Genomic DNA, 27,817 nt, shown 5'->3' on the forward strand with positions numbered 1-27,817 from the left:
GCCACCGACCCTCCGGCTCCGGCACCAGCGAGAGTCAGCCGCCTCCGACATGTGCCGGCATCTTTTGTCCTCGCGCGGTTCCCATCGTGCCCGATCCCCGGCGCGGGGACGGCACGAGGACAGCGGGGCCGGAGCTCCCCCGACCACCTTCCCTCTGCCGGGGAAGGGGGAAAGGAGCCCGGGCTGAACTCTGGATGGGGGTTTTCAATTACACAATTAAATGCACAATTAGGTATAATTACCAGCGCTCAGAAGGCGCGACTGTTCATAATAGGCATGTAATCTACTGCAGTCACTGTTTATACTGCTCGGCTCCGCTCCCTAATGATTATGGAAAGCTTTCACATTTGCATGGTTGCCATGGAAATGGGGGGCTGACGGCGGCATCGGGGATGGCGAGCCCCTCGTTTCCCCGCACCCCATCTCCGTGGGATGGGACGCGATGGGTGCGGTGATGCCTCCCTGCCCCGGGATGCTGCGTGCTGGCGTGGAGGGGTGGGGATGCCCCGGGGATGGGCAGCGCCGAGGATCTGGAGACAGCCCTGAGGTGGGGATCGCATGTGTCCGAGGCACGAAAAACCCCATCCCACTTTGTCACCTCCCTGGTGACCACCCCAAGAGACACAGGAGGGACCGTGGGTGCGGGAGGCCGTGGAGAAGCATCCCAGCCTGGCGAGACCTCTGCGTGGATGTGCCTCCTCCGGTGCATCCACATTATTCACAGGCAGAGCTTTGCTTGACAGGCCGCTATAAAGGTTTATTGGCGAGCGTTTGGGAAGGCAGAGCGTTACAGCTCGCAATTAAAACCGCGATTAAAGTGCAGTACGTCTAAATTTGCAGGACCAGCTAATGTGCACCCAAGAGTATTAACGAGACCGGTTGAAGAACTCTCTAAATCATTCATGCCAGTTCGTAACAGAGCTGGGAGCAACGGGGACTGGAAAATAAATGTCTCGGAGGGCTGGGTTGTAGAGAAAATAAAGAGGATGAGCCAGAAAACAGCCTGGCCTGACACCGAAGCCGTGAGAGCACAGGAAGGAAAGGTTGATGCATGGTGTGATCAGCAAAGCCTAAAAGCCAGTGGCCTAATTGATGTCTGGGAAAATGAGTCTCGTCCAGCCAAACTTGATCTTGTTTCTTACTGAGCTCACAAGTTTGGCTGCTGAAAGGGACTGAGCTGCCATAATAGTGTTTAGATGCCGATAAGCAATTTGATTTAGTCCCAAGTGGCTTTCTGTTAGGAAAAAAATTAGTGCTATAAAAAATCAATGATGCTCGTTTCAGTAATAGAAAGAAAGAAGAGAAGGAATAAAACCATCGCCGGAGAAAATGTGTGGACCGATGGGATGGTGGCGAGCATCGCCGGGCGCAGGGCAAGTCGGGGACGGGCCCCCTGGTACTGCATCCCTGCCAGCCCGCGGGGCAGCCGGGTCTCCCATCCCAAAACACATCGCCAAGGCATCAGGAGGGGATCGGGAAGGGAGATCCGAGGTTGGAAGATGTGTCCAAGCGGCCTCTTGAGAAGCTCAGTCTCTGTGGCTGGTCCGAGGGAAGACAGGGAGGAAGAAGAGATTCCTGGTGCCGACAGACCTTAATGTGGGAGAAATAAGGCAAAGGAGGCGTTTTTGGGGGAGAAAAGCGACTTTTTAGCCACGAAGGGGATTAACTGCGGCAAGAAATTACCTCTGGGCATGACGGCTTTTCCCCGCTGCCTTTCGCCAACGCTTGCCCTGGGCTCAATGCCGGCAGTCGGCTCTGTGCATCCGCGGGGGATGCGGGCGACCGCGGGGATGTCCCCATGCCGGTGACAGACAAGTGGACACCTTTGGAGGTGCCGAGCGCCCTGGGTTGTGTATCGGCAGCGAACCGGTTGGTTTTGCTACAGGAACTTATTAGCAATTATCGCAGGAACTTAGCTGCTCGTGGATTGATGAACATCTCAGCCGAGCTCCTCATGGCTTTATTTGTTTGCAGACCCGGAGCCCCGGGGGATGCTCTCCCCCAGCCTGTAGGCACCGATGGCTCCCACCACCTTTTCCCCCTGCAATGGAGCTGCTGGCTCCTCTCCTCCCGGTTTCTCTGGAGAGAAAGCACAAGGAGGACCTGGAGGGGCTGAATAATTGAGCAGGGAGAAGGATTCGGGGCTCAAACGGTTCAAAACTCATCGTGGAGAAATTCAATTCCTGATGGGAAACCCACATCCCTTTCCGGGGCTCGGACCCGACACTGAGCCCGCGGCGCTGCCAGCCCTGCGCTGATCCCGCTTCACCCACAAATGTCCATACGGCGGTGGGTTACGGCTGTTGGGAGGGTGCTGGGTGCAGGCACCGGGGTATCAGCATCCTCCCAGCCTTGCGCCGATGCTTTGGGGCTGGAAAAGGGCTCTGTAACCCGGCAGCCATTGCACGTCGCCCTGGGGAGCGGGGTTCGGCCGGCATCGCCTCCCTCCACGGGGCTGGGGACCCCTTAGGGTGCTGTAGCTGTCGCTGGGTACCAGGGCTTGGGGGATATCTTTATGGAAAGGGGAGAAAACCTCCAGGAGCACACAGCAGGGATGAAAAACCCACAAAACCCTAACGTTCCCATCGACGCCGGACGCACATCTTAACAGCTCCTCCAGCGCCGGCCGGAGAGATGCAGGTTATTACGTATTGATCGCTGCGGCGCCTGGCCGAGCCGAGCTGCAGGCGGGCGGGCAGCTTCAGACCCCTCTCATCCCAGCGGTCCGGGCTGTATCCCCATCCCTCGTCCTCCTGGGATGCCCGGGGATGTCCTTGTCCCCATCACAGCGTGGAGCCGGGGACGGTTTTTGGCTGGAAGTGATGGAGTGCTGGGGCTTGTCTGGGGAGAAAATATCCTGCCCGAAGCGTGGGCAGAGGGGCTCAGGATGGGCCCCTTTTTTTTCTTCCCCCAATTTGAAAGCAGCTATTTATTTCAATTTTCAAAATATGTATGTAACGGCCTGGAAAACTGGAAAGGCAAAGTTGGCAGAGAGCGGCCCCGCTCGTATTTAAACAGGACATTAAACCCCGAGTGGTTTATTAATAAGATTAATAACGGCTCCCATGTGCTTGGCTGGGAAATTTCACCCGTCTTTGGTTTTTGCTCTGCAGCAGAAGGAGATTTGGGGGAGAAAAAACCAATTGCCCGAGTGCTGCTTCGCCTGCACCCAGATGGGAGCAGCGGGGCCGGATGCGGCCTCTGCCCCAGCCATCCCCCCGCCCCGCCCCGATGGGGGTCCTGCACCGGCACGTTTTGCCTGGTGATTTAATAGTGATTTTAACAGCCAGTTGCCCCTGCGCCAGGGTGGGAGATGCCGCAGGGACCCGTGCTGGGCTGATGTTTCCCTCTTCCCCATCAGGGATCGGCTGCTGGGAGCCCACAGGGTGGTGGGGGGCTCAGCTCGGGTGGTGGGGGGCTTGGCACATCCCGGCGATGCTGGGGGATTTAGCAAGAAGGAGCTCTGAGGGAGGGATGCAGGGGGGCGCAGGGTGGGTTTCAGGGGGTACATTTGGGCTGCTCTGGTGCCCAAAAGCATGCACAAGTATTTGGGGGGCTGGAGGGGGGGACCCCATTGGAGGGAGGACCCTGCCCAGAGGTGCCGGGAGCAGTTGCTGTCCCCATCGCTCCCGTCCCCGCGTGGTCCCACGTGGCCTCCATCCCTTCATGGCTTGAGGCAACACATGAATCCAGAAAATCCTCCCGACGCTGTTCTGGGAGCCCTGGAGGGGACCGTGGGGCGGGCTGGGGAAGGGGGTGTCCCGCCAGCCCCTCGAAGACCTGCGGAGGTCCCCGGGAGCACCCCGGGTGGCTCCGACCTGCGTTGGCCGGGGGTCACCCGCGGCCACCCCTCCAGGGCTGTGGCTGCATAAAGGGGTGCAGGATCAGGCCCGGACCCCTCCCTAGAGAAACATCTCATCCCTGTAGTCCCCAGACAGGGATCGAGCCGTGGGGGCACAGAGCTTTCCAGGGGCTATTCCCCACCAAAAAATCCTCCCCGCCACCCTCAGCCCTCCCTTTCCCATCAGGGATCAGCTGCTGGGAGTCCCCAGGGAGTCGGGGGGCTTGGCACGGGTCTTGGGGGGCTTGGCACAGGTTTTGGGGGGCTCGGCACATCCCAGCAATGCTGGGGGGGTGTTTAGGAAGCAGGAGCTTTGCAGGAGGAACGCAGGAGGGTGCAGGATGGGTTTGGAGGGGTAAATGCCAGAGCTGCTTGGATGCCCAAAAGTGTGCAAGAAAACACAAGTATCTGGGGGGCTGCGGCGAATCCGGCTGCATCCCCCCCCCGGGGCCAGCGGGGCGCCGAGCTGGGCTGGGGGCTGTTCGCAGCCCATGGCGGGGACAGTGCGGGAATCACCCAAACAGGGGACTTCCCACGCAGCCCTTCCTCACACACGCGTGTGCAAGTTTGTCAGCGTGCGCGAGCGGTGCCGCACCCTGGCTCCGACCCGGCAGCGGGGACCCGTCCCCTTGGGGGGACGCTGGGGGGGGGCGGTCCTGCGGCACGGTGCGGCCCCCGCGCTGGGCATCCCTCGGGCACCCCGGGGGCTGGCAGCGACAGCAATGGCACTGCAAAGCCACCGGCGCTGGCCAAGCTGTTGGGCTCCTGGCCTGGCCGTATCCCGGCCCCCTCGTCATCCTCACTGCCCAGACTGGGTGTCACCTAAGCAGGGGACACGGCCGCTGTGTCTGATCCGGTGTCGCAGCCACGCAGGGGACATAACCAAGGGCAGGGCAGGGAGCAAGCTCAGTGCTGGCCTGCTGCTTGGTTCTCAGGGTAATTGCCTTGATTAGGGCTAATTAGCGCTCCGGGCTGCTCTGGTCTCTTCCCATAAGTGGATCGATAGCGCAGCCCTTTCCCACCGTACGTGCGCGGGGCAGAGCCCGTGCCCTGGGGACACCGGGAGCGTGGCAGCGGGGAGCCAGAGGAGCTGGTGCAGGGCGGATTTGGTCCCTTGGTCTCTTGCCGGGGAAGGAAAACGTGAAAACCTTTGGTGGAAGGGATTTGGGAAGCCAAAGGGCTGGGGGTGGCCTGGCTCTGCCTCGGACAGTGTCCCACTTTGGGGCTGGGGGTCGCAGGGAGCCGCGGGCACATCACGCTGGTGCTGTGCGCCGTGTCTCTGCCTGGCACCTCATCCCCCGGGCACGCTCGTGCCGTCCCGCAGCGATACCCAGGTACAAAGCCCCGGCTGGGAAGGGTCCCAGGGAGAGGAGGGTGCTCGGGGTGGGAGCGGAGGGTGCTTGGGGTCATCGTGGAGGGTGCTTGGGGTGGGAGCGGAGGATGCTCAGGTGGGAGTGGAGGATACTTGAGGAGAGCATGGAGGATACTGGGGGTGGGAACAGAGGATGCTCGAGTGGGAGTGGAGAATGCTCAGGCAGCACAGCGAGGGACGCTGAGGCTAACAGGAACCCACAGGAAAACCTGTCCGCTCTCTACTTCTGTGCAGTAATGGCTCAGATTAATGGTGGTCCTCAGCTATTGCCTGTAAATGTCCAGCTGAGAGTCCTTGTCCCCGTCCCCGGTGATCCCTGGGGAGCACACATCCTCCCCCTCCTCCTCCACTCCACCGAATGGCCAGGGCCGGCAGAAGGGCCAGGCAGCGCGGTGGTGCTGGCCGTGGCCGTGGCCGTGGGGTTCAGCCAGGGTCCCCGCTGCCTTGAACTGCATCGCCCAACCCCGGAGAAGGGACCTGGCACCCACCCTCTGGGTGCAGCAGCCAGGCACTGGGCGGGCAGCTTTGCACAAACCCTTTGCAGGCTCCAATTCATATTTTCTCCTTTTTTTCCCCCTATTTTGGCTCAGGAACCAGCCCTGTCCCCCTTACCCACCCCAGGGGCATGGCGTCCCCATCTGCGCTGCCGGGACCCCTGCTCCTGTCCCCTGCTGTCCCCTCCTCTGCCGCCACTTCCAGCCCGTCACCGGCCAGTTGCCAATTCCCCTTGGCAGCTGCCGGGACTCTCAGGCAAAACTGTCCTTTCCTGGCCCCTTTCTGTAGCATCTGGCGCAGTTTTCCCTCGGCTTGGGGAGGGGGGGAGCAGGAGCCCTGTGACGGGCACAGGGCTGGCACCGAGTCCCCGCAGCGGTGTGGGGACGGCTGGCACGGCGGCTGGTGGGGTGGTCAGGGTGCAGCGAGGTCTGGGGGGGTCTGGGGGTGCCTGTTTGCTCCTCAGGGCTGGAGATGGCACTGGGGGCTTGCTGGTGGGTGGCACGTGTGTATTGGTGGTGGCAGCCCCTGGCAGACCCATGGCCATGGGTACTGCAGCCGGGTTTTGGTGGGGACATCGTGGGGACGATGCTGCGGGGCTGGGACCAGGCGTGGAGCTCACGGGGAGCTGGGCTGGTCCCCAAGGGCTGGGGGGTCCCCGTGCCCAGCCTGGCTGTGCCCCATCCCCACCGGCTCCTGGCTCTCCCACCGCAGCCCTGGACATGGTCACGTCCTCTCGCCCTTTGCTCCTGGGGGACACCCAGGATGTCACCCCCATTTCCCCTGGGAGGGACATGGGACACAGCCCGGAGGGACGGGGAAGCACGTGCAGGATCAGTGCTGGGACCTGTTTTATTCCCTCCTGGGTATTGGCATCACATCTCTGACTCAGTGGCTCCAAACAAGGATGTAATTTGGCAGCAGCAGGCTGGTATTGTTACGACCTGCTCGATAAACACCAATTGATTATTAAGGCTTTTTTATTTTTATTTTTTTTTCCCCCATGTAGCTCAACAGTTGTGTGGGTGATGGCAAGTGGAGGCTGGTGCGGGCCGGGGCAGGTCCCCGTGGTCCCTTCCAGCGTAGCGGGGAGGACATCCCTGTCCCATGCCCGGGGCCACCACCCTTCCTGGGCCTGCATCTCATCAGATTTTAAGGCAGCCCCTCCCAGGGCTGCTGCCCCTTAAGCCCAGCCTGGATCTGGCCCTGGGCTGAGCTCAGGGCCGGTGATGGGCAGGGCGCTGGCAATGGGCTGGTCTGGGAGGTGCAGGCAAGCGATGCTGCGGTAAATTTGGGGTGACTGCCTGGGGCTCCGGTGGGTGTCAGGGGCCATATTTAGGGATACCCTCACCCATTTTGGGCTGGTTTATGCCCCATTGGGTGCAGGTCCTCCCCATCATCCCATGAGCACTCCCACCCCACCATCCAGGAGATGGGTGCTGCCCCCAACTTTGGCACCCACAAGGTGCTGCTGCCCCAAACCATCCTCCCTTTTGGGTGCACCCACAGCAGGGATGAGGATTTCCATCTCAAAATCTGGGGGGAAGACCCAGCCCAGCAGCACCCATGGCCTGGACACAGGACTGATGCTCCCACCACCTCCTGGGGTCCCCCCACGGGTCCCCCCATGGGAAATGGGGCTCCAGGGCTCTCCCTGTGCCCCCTGCTCCATCTTCTCCCCTGCTGGGGGGGATGCTGACCCCACTAACGACCCCGACCCTGCTAACGACACCGCCTCCCCCCTCGCAGCAGCCCCAGGCCCTAATTATTTTTAATCAAGCCCCCCCCCCAAGAAGGAGCGGCGTGGTGGCTGGTTCGGGGGGGTCCCGTGGGGAGGCGGCACTTGCCAGACAAAGCAAACCCAGCCCTAACAAAGGGGCTTGAATTATACATGGGGCGCGGGCTCGCCGCCTGCCCGGCAATTAGCGGCGCCCTCGTTAGCGGGGTCGATGGCAGGGTTGGTGTCCCCCGCCCAGCAGAGGAGGGGATGGAGCGGGGGGACACAGGGAGAGCCCCCGAGCCTCATTTCCCATGGGGGGACCCCAGGAGGTGGTGGGAGCATCGGTCCTGGGAGCACCAGGCCATGGGGGGTCCCACGTGGGGACCCCAGGAGCACCCCCCGGGCCCGTGTCCAGGCCATGGGTGCTGCTGGGTTGGGTTTTCCCCAAACATTTTGATATGGAAATCCTCATCCTTCCTGCAGGTGCACCCAAAAGGGGGGATGGCTTGGGGCAGCACCCATCACCCAGCTGGCAAAGCCATCGCGTGTGGGTATGGGGGAAAAGACAGGCTTTTGGGGAAGATCCCAGTTTCCCCACTGTGGGGCTGGCCCCGATGCCAGGGGGACGGGCTCATGTCCCTGTTGGATGCAGGGGACTGATGGCTGTGCCGGCCCCACTGCAGGGTTCGGGATGCTTGGGGTGGCATCGTCCCCCCGCTCAGCCGCGGCGTTGTCACCTGTCACGACATCCCACTGTCACGCCTTGTCATTAAAGGATGCGGCCGAGTGGAGCGGGAAGGCCCCAGGGTGGGCACGGGGCTGGGTCTGGCCCTGGGAGCTCCCCATCCACCACCATGCAACAAAGGGGTTCGTAAAAAGCGACCCCAAAAAACCCTTCCTGAACGCGGTGGGTATAAAAAGAGGATGAACCAATTAATAAAAGCAATTTTTATGGATGTTTAAGAAGTCTCTAATGAGCTCCCATCCGTGGCAGCTGCTCGTTGCTGCATTTAATAATGCGCCGGTGGTCACGGCACGCTCTGCTAAGGCGCCTTATTAAATCCTTTCCACGATGAATGGGAAAGGTATCGGCGGGTATAACAGCACCGGCACTTTCACTAAAGGAATTGTTCAAAATATTCAGGTTTCTGGTTTTATTAGGACGGCGCGTCCCTTTGGGTACCTCTCCAGCTCCGATGCTCCGGTTTGCAGCCGTCCTGGGATGCGGGTGGATGCTCTGGTCCTGCGGGATCGCAGCCTGGGCTGGACTATGGTCCTGTTGCCGGAGCAGTGGGGCTCCACTCCCATCCCTGGTTGCGGTGACAATGATGGTGATGGTGGGAATTTAAGGAAAATGCCGGATGGGCTTGTTATTAAATCCCTCAATAGATAATGAGCAGCACTAATGATGTCCTGTGCAGACCTTCACTCCTTTAATCACCCCAAAAAAGCATCGTGGGTGCTTGGGGAAACACCCAAGTCCCTTCCATGCCGCTCGCTGCCGGCCCCAGCTGCTTCCCACCACCCAGGTGCTTTTGTATTCAGCCCATGGGAAGCTTTATCCTGGCCTTGCCAGCACCCATGGGTGCCTCAAGCGTCTTCTCCTTGCGGGGTGCTGGGGTGAGGGACACATCCAGCCATGAGGAGACCCCCAGACTCCTCCAGGAGCTTGGGGCCATTATTCAATGTATAAATAAGAATAAATACCCAATTCTCCAAGAAACTCTGGCCCATGAGGGTTTCGCTCACCCAGGGACGAGCGCGGGCATGACAGCCCTGCCTGCAGCGGGCAGCGATGCCCCTCACCAGGCATCGTGGCTGCCCGTGGGTTGGGGAATCACCCTGAGGAGAGGGAAACCCACGGGGTTTATCGTATAAATCCCTTTTGTGCTGGCAGCTACCTCCTCACGGGCTGCTGGGCAGCTGAATCTCTTAAACCCGTGTCTCAGGGTGGTTTTATCCTGTATTGTAAGGATAAAAAATTGGATAAGTGCTGAAAGAAACATCCACGCTCGCAGGGCTCGGTGGGTGCACGCAGTCACCCCTGGGTACCACCTCCGGATGCCCCCTTCGTCCCTCCAGGATGCAGGAGCATCCCCTCCGCCTCCGAAACAGCTCTACCCTGCCATCAAAATAAATATTTTGGGAGCCACGCGCGGTTTCGCCCCCCCACCGGCTGCCGCCGGCTGCTCCTTTCGCAGCAGCATCGCTCCGAGGGATTATTTTTGCTCCCCGGCTCATTAACAGGGTTGTTACCAGGCAGATTTCCTCACCCGATTTTCTCCTTCCCAGCCTGCGGGTCGTGGGAGGAGGGACTGCCGGTTTCCATAGCAATGCACTTGGCTTTAATCAGTATTTCTTTCCTGGGAGAATTGATTACGAAAGGTGTCACTAAAATCACTAAATTGGATTTTTTTATATATATACTTTTTTTTTTCCTCCCCTCTATCGGATTATGTTAACGGCATCTTTGAGGCGCTGTTTGAGATCTGGGGGAAATTACCTCTTGCTTCTTGCAGATGTCGGGCTAAAGAACTTAACTGGGAGAATTAGCATCGAAATTGCCTGCGGCTTAATCCTTGTCCAAACGGGCTTGGCCACTGCGGGCTGGTGGGGACATCTCAGCCAGGATCCATCCCGTCCCACCCAGGGCAGGAAAAATTTTGCAAATTTTTTGGAGACGGGGTGGTCCTGCTCCTCCTCTTTCCACTAGCCCAAAGCTGCTTTTCCTGGGATCCCCCCTCACACGAGAGCTTGGCCAAGCCACCGGCTCCTGCTCGTTCCCCATCCCAGTCCAGCCCCAGCATTTGTGTCCAACCCCCAGAATTTGTTATTTAGGGGGTCAGGCTCCCCATATCTCTCCTGGTGCCCCATCTTGTTTGCCGACCCTGTGCACCCCCCAAATTTAAGCCCACGATTGCCCAGATTTAAGTCCCAAATCTCCCAAATTTAAGTCCAAGATCTCCCAGATCTAAGCCCAAGATCCCCCAAATTTAAGCCCAAGTTCTCCCAAATTTAAGCCCTAAATCCCACAAATTTAAGCCCAAGATCCCCCAAATTTAAGCCCAAGATCCCCCAGATCTAAGCTGAACATCCCTCAAATTTAAGCCCAAGATCCCCAGACTTAAGCCGAAGATCCCCCAAATCTAAGCTGAAGATCTCCCAAATTTAAGCCCAAGATCCTCCAGATCTAAGCCCAAGATCTCCCAGGTTTAAACCCAAGATCCCCCAGATTTAAGCCCCGGCTGCCCCCGCAAGCGGGAGCGGGGCAGGATCAGTCCTCCCCGCGGCGTGGTGACAGCTCATCGCTATTGAGCGCCGGGCACCTGCGAGGCTCTTCCTCGCCCCTGCGGGCTCTTCCTCGCCCCGTCGGCCGCGGGACGAGGGGTCGGGGGGCAGGGGGTCTCCGCAGGCGGTGGGGGATGTCCCCTTGGTCACTGCGTCCCACGGGCAAACTGGCGCTGGAGGAGATGCTCTGCCGGGGTCAGGGATGTGCCTTCGCTCGGCATCTCCAGACTCGCATGGAGAAATCCCCCTGCTCTGAGCAATTCCCCGTTTGCTCAGGGTTTTTTTAGGGTTTTTTGCTCCATTTTAATTAATTCTCAGCCTCTCGGTGGCCATGCTGGTAATGTGCTTTCTGCTGCAAGTCTCCGGCGTGATGACAAGCTGCGGCTCGTTGTGGCTAATTGAGGCGCTTGATTAATCCCGATTTTCTTTACCCGACAGGCTGGTTGTTGAAGCCGGCTTTCGCGGGGGGGGGTTGCTGATGGCTCAGAGATAGGAAGTGTCTCCGAGGCTGAGCCGGGGATCCGGGATCTGTGTCGGACCAGGGCGGGGGGTTTATTTGCTGTGGGATGGGATGGGATGGATGGGGTGGGGTGCGATGGCATGGATGGTGAGTTGGATGGGATGGGTGGGATGAAGAGAATGCATGGGATGCATAGGATGGATGGGATGGGATTGATGGATAGGATGGATGGGATGGGATGGATAAGATGGATGGGATGGATGGAATGCATGGGATGCATAGGATGGATGGGATGGGATTGATAGGGTGGATGGGATGGATGGGATGGATAAGATGGATAAGATGGATGGGATGGATGGAATGCATGGGATGCATAGGATGGATGGGATGGGATGAGATTGATGGATAGGATGGATGGGATGGGATGCATAGGATAGATGGGATGGGATGGGATGAGATGGGATGGATGGGATGCATGGGACGCATGGGATGCATGGGATGGATAGGATGGTATGGAATGGCATTGATGGATAGGATGGATGGGATGCATAGGAGGCATGGGATGGGATGGGGTGGGATGGGATGGGATGGGATGAGATGGGATGGATGGGATGCATGGGACGCATGGGATGCATGGGACGGATAGGATGGTATGGAATGGCATTGATGGATAGGATGGATGGGATGCATAGGAGGCATGGGATGGGATGGGGTGGGATGGGATGGGATGGATGGACAGGACAGCAGGCTCCCCCGTTCACGCTCCATCCCAGGCACAGAGCTGGGTTATTCGGGCACAGCAGGGGGCTGTAGGGCCCCTTCACTTGCCCCCCTCTGCTTCCAGAGGGATTCGCTCCAGCCCGCAGCCTGCCTGCTCTGTTTGTGGCTGCCTGAGGCAGCGCGGCCGGGCTCTGCCCCGGGTCCCCTCGCTCCCCTGCGCCTGGTCCTCCTGCAGCCCCATGCCAATGGCCCTTGCCCACGTCTCTTCTTCTCTTGATGTCTCCTCCTGGCTTAACTTAGGCTAAATGTTGTAATTTGGCAAGATTCAGTCCAAATCCCATCTGCCCGTGCCAAGCCAGCAGTCCCAGCCCTGCTCCTGCGGGTCTGGAGCAGCTCTCAGCCCGGTGTCCTCAGGGCACGCCTTTCTCCAGGACTTGAGCTTCTGGTCTTCTCCACCACCCCTCTGTGCCTCTGCTTCCCCATTAGACCTGCTCTGATGGAGCTGGTCACCCTGACCAACAGAGCAAATGCTCCCCGGTGCGGCTCTGAGCGGGGCCAGGCAAGACTTAGCCCATTTTCCAGGTAAACTGAGGCACGGCAAAGCCATGCACAGCACCCAGCCATCACCGGCGACCTTGGTGCTTCAGCCCTGAGGTGTGAAAGCACCTCAGCCTCACGGGAATGAATGGCTGGGTCCCACTGGGGTTGCAGCCCCGTGCCTCAGTTTCCCTCCCACGGTATGTGCCTCCTCGGGCACTGCTGCTGGCCCCGGTGCACGTTCCCCCCCCCGGGGACACTGCTGGCACCACCTCACGGGTGCCACCACCCCAAGCCCTCCCCACCGAGGGGACCCCAGGGTCCTGGGTTGTTTCAAGGTCGTTTGCAAGGTCGGGCCGGGTGGATGCGGAGCGGCACAAGCTCGGGGTTAACAGGATCACCCCGGCTCCCTTCTGCGGGGACATTTAAATGAGTTTGGAGCAATCCCCGAGGGGATGGAGCAATTCCCCGCGGGAATAAAGCGGGAATAAAGCGGGAGGGCATCGCTCCGGAGCCAGCTCTGATGGGCGGGACGGGGAGCTGAGCTGCTTCGACTTCCTCGGCTTTCCCTCAGCGTGGAAATGTTTCCTTGCTGGGAGGTGAGAGAAAGAAAAAGGTCTCGTCTCAGCATTTATAGGATGGTGCAAATAATAGATGTAATCTTGAATTAAATAGATGCAATATCGTATTAAAGTTAAATAGATATAATGTTGTATTAGAGTTAAACCAGCCTGCTCGCGGGGAAATTTGAAATTTGTGATGTTTGCTGGAAAAAAAAAAACCCTATCAAAATTCCTCCGGGGATATGACCTGCTGTGGGTCCTTGCTGGGGACACCGGAGCCATCGAGAGACAAATCCACCCAGACCCCGCAGTTTTGGGAGCTGACAGGCCCAGCGGTGGCTCAGGGCTTTGTTTTAGCAGGTGTAAATCAGGAGGAGCCGCGGTGGTGACGGAGCATCCCTCTCCGCGTGGGAACACCCACCGCCCCGAGATTTGGCGTTCCCGGCATCTCAGAGCACTGCGAGGGTTTGGGGGTGTCTGCCCGTGACGTGCCTCGGTTTCCCTTCCCTGTGATGGAGCCAAAACAGGAGGGGGCTGGGTTTAATCTGCCTTGTGCAAAGGGCACTTTGTGACCCTTGGCCTACATTTAGGGGATATATAATCATTATTATTATTATTACTATTATTATTATTATTATTGCCGTTAGCCACCCCGAGGCCCCATTTCCCAGCCCTCCTTGTACAGAACCCCCCAGGGATGGATGGAGCCAGGAGCATGGATCTGGGGTGCAGGGCTTGGAGGGGACCCAGCCACACGGGTGCTGGGGTCTCCCGGGGCCCTGGGGATGGGTGCAATGGGTGACCTCGCACCCAGGGGTGCAGCCCGCCCCGGGCCGTATCCAGCCCACGGAGCAGGTTGCTGGCAGCGAGCTCCTGGGGTGCAGTGTCTCGACAAGCGCATCCAGCCGGGGCTGCCGCCGCGTTCCCATGGCAACGCTGCCGGATGCGGGGAAATGAAATAAATAACCGGGAATGGGGGGGGAAATAGGTGAGAGGAAGGGAAACCCATCGGATGGGTGATGGGTGCTGGGTGGGTGCTGGGGAGTTGTGGCGGGGGACCCCGCACACCCCAAGTCTCTGCCTGTGCCCCCAGCGCCCGCAGCCGCATCCCAGAGATCTGGGATGCTTTGAGCCACGTGCCGGGAGCTCCTAAATCCAGCGATGCCGGCAACGGGGGGCAGAAAGGGGCAGCGCAGAAGCCAGGAGCCCCCCAAAACCCACTGGCATTAACGAGGGGTTGCCGCAGCTGGGGAAGGACCCAATTTGTGCCTCTTTCACCCCAGTTTTTGCTCCTGCCGTGTTTTGCAATGGGGCTGCTCCGTCCCAGAGCATCTTCTCGGCCAGGGGCCGCATCCTGCTCATCACCACCCGGTACCAGAGAGCGATCAAGGCTCCAGCGCCTTTAATTTCTTTTCCTCTGCGATTTCACGAAGGCTTTTGCAAGTTGGAAGTAGGTCAAGAACTTGTTTCCAAGTCATTAAATGAAGTCCCTGGGTTCACAGCGGTGTTTGCACCTTCTTCATAGTCAATTCGCTCGCTTGCCGTTCATTTAAATTGCAGCCAATTTCCCTAAGTGGAGATGGGAGGCTCGCGGGTACCACACGATGAAAACGCCTCCTCGGGTTTCCCCAGGAGCAGGGCAAAGGCAAAAATCAGCAAAATGCCTTAAATTGCCTCAAAAAGAGGGGTTGCGGGGTGTGGGTGAGCCTGCGAGGGGGTGCTGGGGTGCTGTGGAGGCTCAGGGTGGGGGTGCGGGGCCCCGTAACATCCTTGGTTGGGAACGGGGCTGGGACCGGGGCTTTGCTTTTCCTCTTGGGGATGGGGCAGGATGCGGCCAGACCCGGGAGCCCCGTGCTCTTCGTTAGCCCCAGTGATGCTCCGTCTGCTGTGGGAAACGTCCCGACAGCATCGGGCGTCCGGCTAGCGGGCCGGATCCTGCCCTGCAGCTCTGCCCAGGGGGTGTTTTCTCCCTAAACCCCAACATTTTTTTGGCCCAAACTCCTAGAAACAAGGCATTTCTGCCCCAAACAGCCAGGACGAGCTCAGCGGGGGGAGCGATGCTCTCGCAGCATCTTCGGACGCAGCACAGAGGTGGACTAAAACCCCAAATCTCTTCAAAATGCAGCGAAATGAAAAGTTAAATCCCCGGCGAGCCCCAGGCATATGGCGTGCGGGAGAAAATCACCCGCCTGAAGGATAATAACCCATCGGGGGGTACCGAAGCCCCGCTCCGCTCCTGCCACGCTGCAGCGCGGAGGGAGGGCAGGGGGTTTATTTCAGCCCGACGCGCAGATGCTGCTGCTGAGATCAAGGGCAGCAGGCAGCCGGGAGGAGCATCCTGCCTGCGCTGCCTGCACCGGCCTCGCCGACACCGCAAAAACTGCAGCTGGATTGTCAGGGCTTTTCAGTCTTTAGGGAGAATATTTTCGGGGGGGGGAACATCCTTTTTTTTCTGGGATGGAACCTCTTCCCATCTATTCTTTTCCCCTTTCTGGGAAAAGTCAGGGGGGGAATATCCTCTTCCCCTGCCTGCATGGCTTGGTGAAGACCCTCAGAAGGGCAACGGGCAGGTTTGCTCCTGCCTGCCAATGTCAGAGCCACATTCCCGGGGAGCTGGCAGCAGAAAAGCTGAGGGTTTGGTGGCGGGGAAAAAAAATCCCCTAAAAATTCCCTAAAAATCTCCTTTTCCCCAGCCTCTCTCCTCGGGGCTGGCCGGGAGGAGCTTCTTGCTCTTGTTGCGTCAAACCTCCCAAAATCTGGAGCAGGACCCCGTGTTCTCAGGGATGCCGGGTGCACCGCTTTGGTGGCTGGGAACCCCCCCAGTGCAGGGGCTCCCCTTTGGGGGTTCACCCCTCTGCCCCCGGGGCTCCCGGGGTCCCGCATCCCAGCTGGCGGCGGGCGTGGTGCCGGGGTGCTCCCCGCTCTGCGGAAAGTTACCGGGCTGGGGACTGGCACGGGATGCGGGGTGCTGCCAGGCGCCCACGCGTGACGGGCACACGACGCGTGTGATGCCCACACCCCATCCCGGTGCGAGCGGGGCGGTGGGACGCTGGGGAGGGGGCGGTGAGGGCAGGGCTGGGGGCGGTGGGGAGTCCCCGAGCTCACCGATTCAGCCGGCCCCGCTCGGAGGATGAGGAGGGGTGCAGTGTGCAGGCAGGCCGTGGGTGCAGGCAGGCCGTGAGTGCAGGCAGGCCATGGGTGCAGGCAGGCCATGGGTGCAGGCAGACCGTGAGTGCAGGCAGGCCATGGGTGCAGGCAGGCCATGGGTGCAGGCAGGCCGTGAGTGCAGGCAGACTGTGGGTGCAGGCAGGCCATGGGTGCAGGCAGGCCGTGGGTGCAGGCAGACTGTGGGTGCAGGCAGGCCATGGGTGCAGGCAGGCCGTGAGTGCAGGCAGGCCGTGGGTGCAGGCAGGCCATGGGTGCAGGGAGACCGTGGGTGCAGGCAGGCCGTGGGTGCAGGCAGGCTGTGAGTGCAGGCAGTCCGTGAGTGCAGGCAGTCCGTGAGTGCAGGCAGGCCGTGGGTGCAGGCAGGCCGTGGGTGCAGGCAGGCTGTGAGTGCAGGCAGTCTGTGGGTGCAGGCAGGCCGTGGGTGCAGGCAGGCCGTGGGTGCAGGCAGGCTGTGAGTGCAGGCAGGCAGTGGGTGCAGGCAGGCCATGGGTGCAGGCAGGCTGTGAGTGCAGGCAGGCTGTGGGTGCAGGCAGGCCGTGGGTGCAGGCAGGCTGTGAGTGCAGGCAGGCCGTGGGTGCAGGCAGGCTGTGGGTACAGGCAGGCCGTGGGTGCAGGCAGGCCGTGGGTGCAGGCAGGCTGTGAGTGCAGGCAGGCCATGGGTGCAGGCAGGCCGTGGGTGCAGGCAGGCTGTGAGTGCAGGCAGGCCGTGGGTGCAGGCAGGCTGTGAGTGCAGGCAGTCCGTGAGTGCAGGCAGGCCGTGGGTGCAGGCAGGCCATGGGTGCAGGCAGGCTGTGAGTGCAGGCAGGCCGTGGGTGCAGGCAGGCCATGGGTGCAGGCAGGCCGTGAGTGCAGGCAGGCCGTGGGTGCAGGCAGGCTGTGAGTGCAGGCAGGCTGTGAGTGCAGGCAGGCCGTGGGTGCAGGCAGGCCGTGAGTGCAGGCAGGCCGTGAGTGCAGGCAGGCCGTGGGTGCAGGCAGGCCGTGAGTGCAGGCAGGCCGTGGGTGCAGGCAGGCCGTGGGTACAGGCAGGCCGTGAGTGCAGGCAGTCCGTGGGTGCAGGCAGGCCGTGAGTGCAGGCAGGCCGTGGGTGCAGGCAGGCCGTGGGTGCAGGCAGACCGTGGGTGCAGGCAGGCCGTGGGTGCAGGCAGGCCGTGGGTGCAGGCAGACTGTGGGTGCAGGCAGGCTGTGGGTGCAGGCAGGCCGTGGGTGCAGGCAGGCCGTGGGTACAGGCAGGCCGTGAGTGCAGGCAGGCCGTGGGTGCAGGCAGGCCGTGAGTGCAGGCAGGCCGTGGGTGCAGGCAGACCGTGGGTGCAGGCAGGCCATGGGTGCAGGCAGGCCGTGGGTGCAGGCAGACTGTGGGTGCAGGCAGGCTGTGGGTGCAGGCAGGCCGTGGGTGCAGGCAGACTGTGGGTGCAGGCAGGCCGTGGGTGCAGGCAGGCCATGGGTGCAGGCAGGCCGTGGGTGCAGGCAGGCCTGGCTCTCTTGCCCCGCGCAGCCCTCGGGCTCTGCTCGGCGCCTGCTCCCGCCCCGGCCAGGCCTTCGGCCGCCGCTGGATCTCGGGGCTCGCCCTGCACCGGGCCCGACGCCCGCGGGGCGCGGTCCCTCGCCCTGCCGCCACCGCCTGTCCCCACTCGCGAGCGCGCGGGGTCTTGCCCCGGTTTTGGGGGTCTCACCCGGCGGCTCCCCCCGGCCGGTCCGCGGGGTGGAGGCTGGGGAAAGGGGGGTCTTAGGGCATCTCCGCCCGCACCATCCCCATCACTGAAACCGCGGCTTTGCTGCTGCCGGCGCCCTGGGACGCGGCTGTGACGTTTGCCGGCAGGAGCAAACCTGCCCGTCGCCCTTCCGAGGGTTTTAAGAACCCGTGCGGGCAGGGCCAGGGGACGTTGCCGCTCTGATTTTTCCTAGAAAGGGGAAAAAAATAGATGGGAAGAGTTTCCATCCCAGAAAAAAGGGACGTTCCCGCCCAGAAGGCGTTTTGCCCAGGCAGTACACAGTGCACAGCCCTCATTCCGCCCCAAAGCCGCCCAGCTGAAGCGGCAGCGAGCGGGGAGCCCCGGCCGGGGAAGGGCCGGTGGTGGCCGGGCCGGGGCTGTCCCCACGCGCAGAGGGACGGGGTGACCGGCGTCACCCTGTGCGACTTAACGGGGCTGTGTCACCGTGCCCCCGCCAAGTCACCACTGCCCCACTCGCTCCGGACGCCTGGGTCCCCCCTTGGGGATCGGGGGCTTTTATTTAAAAGCAATTCAATCCATAATCACGTCCCCCGAAAAACCGCTGCCTGGGCATGGGGGGTGGCATGGCTGGAGATGCAGCTGGGGGACGGGGGGTCACTCCCTGTGTCCCCGGGCGTGGCTCCCTGCCTGCTGCGCCCTGGGGTGTCGGTGCACCCCCGGGGTGATGCTCGGGGGGCTTCGGGCCGGGCGAGGGCACGGCAAGCAGCAGGGATGTCCCCAGAGCATCGCCCAGCACCGACCGTGTGGCTCTGCAGCTTGGGGGGCGCAGGGAGAGACAGGAGGGACTGGCCACGAGTGAGCAGGATGGAGGCACCGTCCCCCTCCCCAGCTCCACCAGGAGATGGCCCCCCCGCCAGTGCCGGAGCGAGCTCCCATCTCTCTCCACCCATTAATTATTGAGGCTTTGGGGATGCAATAATATATTTATGCATCTGTGTCAGCAAATGTGTCATCCCCATCGCAGCCGAGGCGAGAGGATGGAGCACGGGGTGGGGGGCAGCACCGCCTCCCCCATGGAGCCCAGGGGGACCGGGGGCCACAGCCGGGCCCGTGTCCTCGTTGCAGGCCCCGGTGACACGAGCGTCACCTCCCCTGGGCACGGCGGGAGGAGGACGTGGATAAATCGTCCCTGTGATTGCCAGGACTGCTGAGCGCCTGGAGGCGCCTGCCCCAGGGTCACTTGTGTCCACAGGTGGCCGTGTCCTCGCGTCCCTTCGGCTTTGGTGGTAATTAAGTGGGTTTGGGAGAAGTCTCTGAGAGCCATCAGGTGTGACGGATATGATGGAGGATCTGCTGCCAAATCCTGCTTCCTTCAGCATCCGTAAATCCCAGGCAGGATTGTGGGCTGGGCGGGCCATGGTGGCTCCAGCCTGTCCCCGCTGGGGACGGCAGGATGAGGGATGGCCCCAGGTGGCACGGAGACCTCCTGGCCACCCTGCGGCCGTGACGTCCATCTCGCTGGGCAGCGGGAGGTCTTGGTCCCCCCAGGCAGCCTGTCCACCGCCGTGTTACCGAGCAGGGCAGGGTTGGTTTTATCTCAGAAATACGGGTGGATGCTGTAAGAGGTCCCCCCGACACCCTTGTCTCTAAATTGGAAAGATGTGGGTTTGATGGGAACGTTAGAAGGATGAGGAATTTGCTGGATGGCTGCGTCCAAAGAGTTGCAGTCAACGGCTCGATGTCCAAGTGGACATGGGTAACGAGTGGTGTCCCCTAAGGGTCTGTACTGGGACCAGTACTGTTTAATGTCTTCATCAGTGACGTAGACAGTGGGATCGAGTGCACCCTCAGCAAGTCTGCAGATGACACCGAGCTGAGTGGGGCAGCTGATGCGCTGGAGGGAAGGGATGCCATCCAGAAGGACCTGGACAGGCTGGAGGAGTGGGCTGAAGTTCAGCCAGGCCAAGTGCAAGGTCCTGCACGTGGGACAGGGCAACCCCCAGTACCGGTGCAGACTGGGGCATGGATGGGATTGAGAGCAGCCCTGCCGAGAAGGACCTGGGGGTACTGGTGGATGAAAAGCTGGACGTGAGCCGGCAATGTGCACCTGCAGCCCAGAAAGCCAACCGTATCCTGGGCTGCATCAAAAGAAGCGTGGCCAGCAGGTCAAGGGGGTGATTCTGCCCCTCAGCTCCGCTCTGGTGAGACCCATTCTGAAGTGCTGTGTCCAGCTCTGGGTCCTCAGCACAGAGAAGACATGGAGCTGTCAGAGTGGGTCCAGAGGAGGCCACAGAAATGGTCCAAGGGTTGGAACATCTCTCCTATGGAGAAAGGCTGAGGCAGTTGGGGTCGTTCAGCCTGGAGAAGAGAAGGCTCTGGGCAGACCTTCCTGCGGCCTTTCAATGTGTAAAGGGAGCCTACAAGAAAGATGGAGAGAGACTGTACCAGGGCCTGTAGTGACAAGACAAGGGACAACGGTTTCAAACTGAAAGAGGTAGGGTTAGATTGGACATAGGGAAGAAATGTTGTACAGTGAGGGTGGTGAGACACTGCAAGAGGCTGCCCGGAGAAGTTGTGGATGCCCCATCCCTGGAATTGTTCAAGGTCGGGTTGGACGGGGCTTTGAGCAACCTGAAAGATGCTCAAAAGATGGTCCATGCCCATGGCAAGGGGGGTGGATTAGATGATCTTTGAAGGTCTGTTCCAACCCAAACCATTCTGTGATTCTACAGTGGAAGTGTTCAAGGTCAGGTTGGATGGGGTTTTGAGCAACTTGATCTGGGGGAAGATGTCCCTACCCATGGCAGGGGGGTTGGACTAGATGGATCTTTGAAGGTCCCTCCAGCCCAACCCATCTTATGATTCTCGGATTCCAAGAGAGCAAAAATGGCAGCTGCTGGGCAAGAAGGTTTCTGGTTTAATACTGCAGGGTGGTGCGTTGGGGATGCTCTCCCCAGGGCCCAACACTGCCCAGCTTGGTTGCAGGAGGGATTTCCATCCTCAAAATATCAAATCTGGTGGGGATGGGACATGGGGAAAGGTGCTCCCTGGTGTCTGTGCAATCCTCCTGGCGCAGCTGGAGTGGCTTTCATCTCTCCCATCCTTGTCATGGGGATTAAAAAGGACTGGGAAAACCCCACTGAGTAACGGGATGGGTCCAAGGAAGGTGAAGGTGCCATAACCGAGGGGTGATTCGGGGACAGGCGAACTCCTTCCCACTTGAATTCGCTGCCGGCACCCCTAAAAAGCCCCATTTTCCTCCAGCTCTGCCTCACCAGTTCTGCCTGCCCAGAGCCCCTGGGCTGAGCCCTGGTGGCTCCCTGTCCCCAAGGGGCTGCGCACGTGTCCCCTCCTGCTGCGCTCCTCCCCGGGGACTGTCACGCACTGATGGAGCCCGGTCCCTGTGTCTCGCCTGCTTCGATTTCTTGATTAAAATAAAATCATTGCAGGCAACGCGTTTCAATTAGCAGGACTCTGGCGCGCGCCTGCCCCCGACTAATTGATACGATTTGCTGCAAAGGGAACTTTTGGGGCCAATCGATAAACTAGAGAGTGTTTAATTAAGAGGGAGCCCTAAAACTCATTGCATTGATCGGCTGCAGGTTTATCTTAATTAGCAGCGGGATGGTGTGTGGTTCCCGGCCCCCGCACCCCCGGAAGCATCACGGCTTTGATGGCGGAGCAGCAGCAAGAGCTGAAAGGGGGGAGCAGGGTGTTAATGAGTCTGGACCATTAATGGGGCTGCTATTAGCATGGAAATACCCCTTACAGGAGGAGGACAGTCTGGGGAGGATGCTCTGAGCCCCCCAAGTCACCTGGGTTTGGGGGGGTTGGATGCGGCCGGTCCCCAAGTCGCTCGGAGGTTTCTTGCAGAGCGCGCCGAGAGCTTGCAGAGCCCCTTGCCGTGCTTGCAGGCGACGCCGAGCCCCGCGGCCAGGCTTGCTCACTGCTCTCGCTTCATTTAGGGCCACCGTTGTTGAACAGCTGGCAGTGGCTGCACGAAAAGCCTGGGTGTCTTGAAGTTTGCTGTCAGGGGACATCTCTCCCCCAAAGGATCAGGCAAGGATGCTCTGGGTGCTGGACCAGCCTGGGGTCTGCAGCGAGCCAGTAGTGAGAAGCGCTTGGAGCAAGCCAGGAGCGTTGGTCTGAGCTGAAGATGGTGCTCGCTCAGCCCCGCCATGCCCCACGCAAGGATTGCCAAACCTGTGCCACCTGCTCCCCTGGAGCATGGCCGTGCCTCAGTTTCCCCACTCGTGAAACTGGGTGTAAGGCTGCTGAGCTGCCCTTGGGATGCCCTTGGCGCTTTGCAGGCGGCGAGTGCCGGGGGAGCTGCAGCCGCAGACTCTCCGCGTTTGTGCTGTGTCTCCATATTTTCCTTAACCTTAAGCAGGATCCAACGAGGCTGAAAGAAACAAGATTTGCTTTTCTCATGGAGGGAATAAGCTCGAATAACGGCGCACACAAAGCAGCATTTTACCTGCCAGGGCGGCTCCAGCAAAGCTTTTTGGTGCAATTAGCAGCCCTCGCTCGTCCGTGGGGAGACTGTGGTGTTTGCCACTAATTTTGCCTCTCCTTGGGATGAAGGATTCAGTTCAGCCAGGCTTTTCCCAGCTCCTTCTCCTTCAGCCTGTCCTGGCTTGATGGGCTGGAATTAAGGAGCCACGCGGGTGTAAGCCCATCGCTCCAGCTCTGTGGGGTACTCTCGGAGGCTCTTCCCTGCCCCATCCCTCGACTCGGAGACTCACCAGTACCCAAAACTCACAGCCTTCGCATCTAGCTCCTGCTAAGCAGCTCTGTCAACAGCCACCAGATCGATGGATGGCTATAAAACCCCGAGCACTGCTCTCCTTGTATCATTTATTATTTACATTCCTCAATTTAAAAGATTTACGGCCCAGTTGTAAGTATTTCCAAAGGCTGTTTCCTCGGAGAGTTTAAATAGCGTGGAAGTGAATTAAGCCTCAATGCAAACAGCCTTGGTCCCGGCCCTGCAGAGCCAGGGGCTGCCCGGGCACAGCTGCTCCATGGCTTTGCATCGCCTTTAATTGAAACCGGGGTCCTGCCGGCACGGATCCAGCAGATCCTGTCCCGGGGGTAGGGTAGGGGATGGGATACCACGGTCCTTGGCTCTGCCTTTGGCTTTCCTCCCGCTGGCAGGATGGAGCTGGGCTAAAATAGGTATTAATTAGAGCCCTCGCTAAGCCAATTCAATGAGTGCGTGATGCTTCAGGGATGGGGAAACTGAGGCATGGCTGGCAGTTGCACACACAGATGCATTAGCCATGCCTCATCCTCACAAAACACTTAGGGAAGGACTTTTGCCACCTCATTTATTTCTACCCTGCAATTAAGATGCATTAAGTCGGGCTGGATGGGCAGGGGTGCTGGGGGGCCCTGGGGCAGCCCTGCGGCCGTAACCCCCATGGGAGCTTCAGGGAGCACCAGGATGGAGCTCCCCTAAATCCAGATCACTGGCGGGAGCTGCCGGTGAATGGGGGGGGGGGGGGTGTAAAGCTCATTTTCTCCTGCACTTTTCAGGATAAACTCCCGCTTCTGTGCCAGGATGAGAGTCATTGCACCAGGAAGGGAAACTGAGGCACGGCGCTGCAGGGAGGACTTGGGGCCCGGAGCTCGCGGGGTTCATTGAGTGAAGCTGGGGTATCTCAAAGAGAGATGAGACAGGGCTGGGCTGTCAAAAAGATAAATGTAAAGAGGTTTTTTGGTTTGCAAGGCTGCTGGAGACACATGTTGCTGCAGCCCTGGCCCTGCACCCTTGGGGACGCACCCCGAGGTTCCCTAAAAGTTCACTATAAAACCATAGCCTCATCCAGTCTTCATTTTTTTAACTTAAAACCACCGGCAAATGCTCCAGCACTCCCACCTCACCTTTGCTACCACCTTTCTTTGAGCTAATCCTGTAATTAAGAGTAATAGACCCCGAGCCAGTAGCAAATAGAGCCATAAATAAGCACTGGGATAACAGGCAGATCACACCAGCGACCATCTCTGATTTTGCGTGCCATGCGCTTTATTAAGCTGCATCATGTCCTTATTTATGGATTACAAAAGATAATGGTGATCAAACCCAATGGCGTTAAATAGGGGAAGGCACGCGACGAGCTGGCCAGGACGGGCAGAAAAATCACTTGCAAAATACAAGGGGGGACCCCGTGCATGACCTGAGCAGGAGGTTACCCTGGATAAGCTGAGCTCAGGGGTAAACCCAGCCTGGAGGGTGATTTTTCAGCAGTGCCTGAGTGATGTGGAAGCTGAGGCACAGAGGGTGCTGGCCGGGCAACCAGCTGACATCTCCCTGCTCCCCCTTCTCGGCTCCAATTATTCCTAATAGCCCCTCGCTCGCCACCATGCATTCACCCACGGCCGGCCGATGCATCACGCAGACGTTCCAGCCTATTGCGACTAATTATCCATGGGATTTCCCATTAATTACCAGCTGCTCTTTGCCTTTAGCATCCCGGGAGCTGCTGCGGTGACCGATGCCCTGCTTTAATACCTGCAACCCCTCCTTTGCTCTGTTGCAGGTAGCGGCGCTGGAGAGGCAGATCTTTGATTTCCTGGGCTACCAGTGGGCACCCATCCTGGCTAATTTTTTACACATCATGGCCGTTATTTTGGGTATTTTTGGGACCATCCAGTACAGATCCAAATACCTCATGATGGTAGGTACCGCCGCGGATGCTGCTCCCCGCACCCAAGTGCAGCATCGTCACCCCTGGGGATGGCTCAGCCCCAGTCCCCTCCCGTATCCAAACCCAAATCCCTGTGGATCTGGCGGGATCCAGCGAGCGGGGCCGGGGGGGGGATGGCCTGGGGGATGTCCGCGTGGCATGGCATGCTCTGACCGGCTCTCTTCTCGGCAGTACGCGGTGTGGCTGGTGCTGTGGGTCGGCTGGAACGCCTTCATCATCTGCTTCTACCTGGAGGTCGGACGCTTGTCGCAGGTAACACCCCCCGCCTGCCTCCTCTTCCTCCCCCCATCCGCCTTCCCTCCATCTTTCCATCCTTCCTGCTGTCCTGCCCTTGCCCTCCTCCACCTCCTTCCCTTGCTCTGCAGCTCTGCCCCCAAAAGGGACCCAGAGCCTGTGGGTGCCCCCACCCTGCTGGCAAAGCACCCACCAGGGTGCTGGGGGTGCCTCCCGGGGACTCCCGGCTGCAGCACCCAGCACCCAGGCGTGAGTGGGACGGACAGACGGACAGTTCAGGCCAAGGTGGCAGTGGGAGGGAGGCTTTGAAGCGGGAGTACAAAATTAATGAGGCTGATGACTTGGGAATGGCAGGGCACTGGTTAATCACCGGCGGGCCCTCGGCGCTGCCGGGGTTTATGGGGTGCAGAAATTGGATGGCGCCGTTTCCTAACGTGCTGGCAAGGAGATAAAACAGAGAAGGGACACGGGGACAGGGGACGAGCAATGACAGGAAGGTTTGGGGCAGGGTCTCCAGCAGCTTGGCTTGCCGTGCAGGCAGGGATGAGCAAGGCAGCGGGGTGGGGAGGCAGAGACCCCCCTGCTGCAGATTCCCAATTTTCCAGGGTCTCCTGGGGCTCTGCAAGCACCGCTTGGCCCTGGAGCACCCAGCAGAGGCACGAGAGCAACTGAAAGTCATTAATGGCTTTGAAAAGTCATCCTGGTGGCGAGGGGGGTGAGGATGTGAGTGGGGCTGTGCCTCTCTGTCTCTCCGCCCCACCCTGGGCTATTAAATTATAGGTCTTACACTAAAAAGAGCAAAACTTAATGTAGTGGTGACGGATCACTAGATGGTTTGAGCATCCTCAGCCCGTGGTCGGGGTACCTGTGCCGAGGATGTGCTCCGCTCTGCCATCCCACTCCCGTCTCTGAGGATGCTGTTCCCTGTGCCGTGCTCGAGGCATCAGTCGGCTCGGGGGAACAGGCTCTGGCTCGCTCTGCGGCTGCCCGCAGCAGGGCAGAGGGCTTCTTGGGGGATTCGCAAGGACAAAACCACCTTCCCGTGTTGCTACAGGTCGTTTGAGGCTCTTCTAAAAAGCTGAAATGTGGATACATGCAGCAGGCACGGAGGGTGCAATAGGGGAGAATTTGCTCCCACCAAGTGTTTTTGGTGGAAATCCCCAATTTCTCAGTGATGCTGCAATGCCAGCACACCCCCTCTTTGTGCTTCCCACCACCTAAACCCACATCCTTTGGTTTTAGAAACCGAAACCCACTTTCTTTCTATTTTTTCCACCCCCACCCACAAAAATCTTTTTATCCTGGATCGGTGATTTCCTACCAGGGATGCTCAGCGGTTTCCCAGCCCCCTGCAGACCCAAGGGCTGGCGGCGCGGAGAGGGGCTGGGAGGACTCTCCGTGGGATGGATGCTCACCCAGCCATGCCAGGAGGGCCCCACTGTGTGACGGGTGTTGCCCAGTCGCCCTGGGGGGACCCCACCATGCGGTGGGCGCTCACCCAGCTGTGCCCGGAGGGCCCTCCATGGGGCGGGTGCTCACCCAGCCCTGCCGCTGCTGCCTGCGGAGCCCTGCGCCGGGGCTGCATCCCAACCCGCGCAGCCCCCATCTCCCTGCCGGGTCCACGGGCAGGGAGCATTGGCATTGACCGTGCCGCGGTGCTTCCGGGGATCGAGCCCAGGAGCCTACCCTCGCACGAGCCTGCTACGGGGAGGGCGCAGGCCGGGGCTGGGGGATTAGCCCTGCGTCTTATCTGACCCCGGTGACAGCCTGCAGCCGTGCCTTGCAGCGGGGAGGCTGCTGCCTACCGCCCTGCCACCTAAAAGCTGCTGGAAATGAAACAGGGAGAGCCCCAAAGCCTGGTAATGGACTTACGAGGTGGGGACGTGCGTGAGCAGGGCCCCTGCAAGGCTCCGCAGGGATGGGGATGGGGGGATGGCACCCCAAAACCCTCTCTGCTCCGCATCCCTGGACCACGCTGGCGGGGTGATCCCAGAGTCCCATCTTTCGGATGGCTGGATGCAGCCGGCAACGTCACAAGCGGCTGCTTCTCTGCCTCAAGGCCAAGCTGCTGCACTGGTCACTGCTCTGTGACATCTGTGGTGTCACCTGGGCATTGTGGCACACCTGGCTGCTGCTTGACCAAATGGTCCATGATGCCGGCGCGGGAGGAAGCCACAAACCCCGGGGACGCCGGCTGCAGGTTAGGGAGATGCAGGGGTTTGTTGGCCATGCTGCATTGACATGGTCTGGGTGGGTGCAATGCTCGTGGAGCATCCTTAGGTTGGAAAAGCCCATTTTCTGTCCACCTCCTCTGCAAAAAACCTCAGATTCACAGTCTGTGCCTCCTCCTCTGCTCCTCTCCCGCAGGACCGAGACTTCATCATGACCTTCAATACCTCACTGCATCGCTCGTGGTGGATGGAGAATGGGCCGGGCTGCCTGGTGACGCCAGTGATGAACTCCAACCTGGCGCCCGAGGACCATCACGTCATCACCGTCAGCGGCTGCCTGCTCGACTACCAGTACATCGAGGTAGTGAGCAGTGCCACGCAGATATTCCTGGCGGTAAGGGCAACTGCCGGCACTTTTCCTCCTCATCCCAAATTGTGAAGCGAGAGAGGAGGGACGATGGCAGGGACCCGGGTGGGCAGAGCCACCGTGCTCCAGCTGGAGGTGTCCCATCATCACGCATCCGTCTGATAGCATCAAGGGTGGTGTTGGCTCAGGGGTGGGAAGAGAGGAGCAGATGGAGGCCATGCCAGCACCCTGGGGGTGCTGCCCACCCCAAAACCTGGCAGGCTTTGGGGCTGGATGCTGCAGGAATGGGGGGGTTCTCGGTGTAACGCACCGACGTGTTGCCGGAGTGTGAGCCGGTGGGATGTGCCTTGCTGGAAAGGGAGGGTCCCCCTTCCCGGTGGCTGCCTCACCCCATGGGGAGGTGGGAAGGGGACATACCTGGATGCAAAGCTCCTGGGGAGCCTTGGGGGGCTGCAAGGAAATAAAGCTTTCAAGGGAATTGGGGTCCAGAGCAGCTGCCACGCA

The 27,817-nt window shown here is 60.1% G+C and overlaps 1 protein-coding gene across 1 annotated transcript in view; it reads left to right on the forward strand.

Moving 5' to 3' along the window:
* NKAIN1 (sodium/potassium transporting ATPase interacting 1) overlaps window positions 1–27,817 on the forward strand; it is a 40,959-nt gene that overhangs the window by 4,605 nt on the left and 8,537 nt on the right. The window contains exons 3-5 of the mRNA XM_072885222.1: window positions 24,374–24,511; window positions 24,713–24,793; window positions 27,143–27,340. Coding sequence (XP_072741323.1) covers window positions 24,374–24,511; window positions 24,713–24,793; window positions 27,143–27,340 — 417 coding nt within the window. The remainder of the gene's footprint in view (window positions 1–24,373; window positions 24,512–24,712; window positions 24,794–27,142; window positions 27,341–27,817) is intronic.

Source organism: Ciconia boyciana, chromosome 21 (genome assembly GCF_034638445.1).
Source record: "Ciconia boyciana chromosome 21, ASM3463844v1, whole genome shotgun sequence".
NCBI lineage: Eukaryota > Metazoa > Chordata > Aves > Ciconiiformes > Ciconiidae > Ciconia > Ciconia boyciana.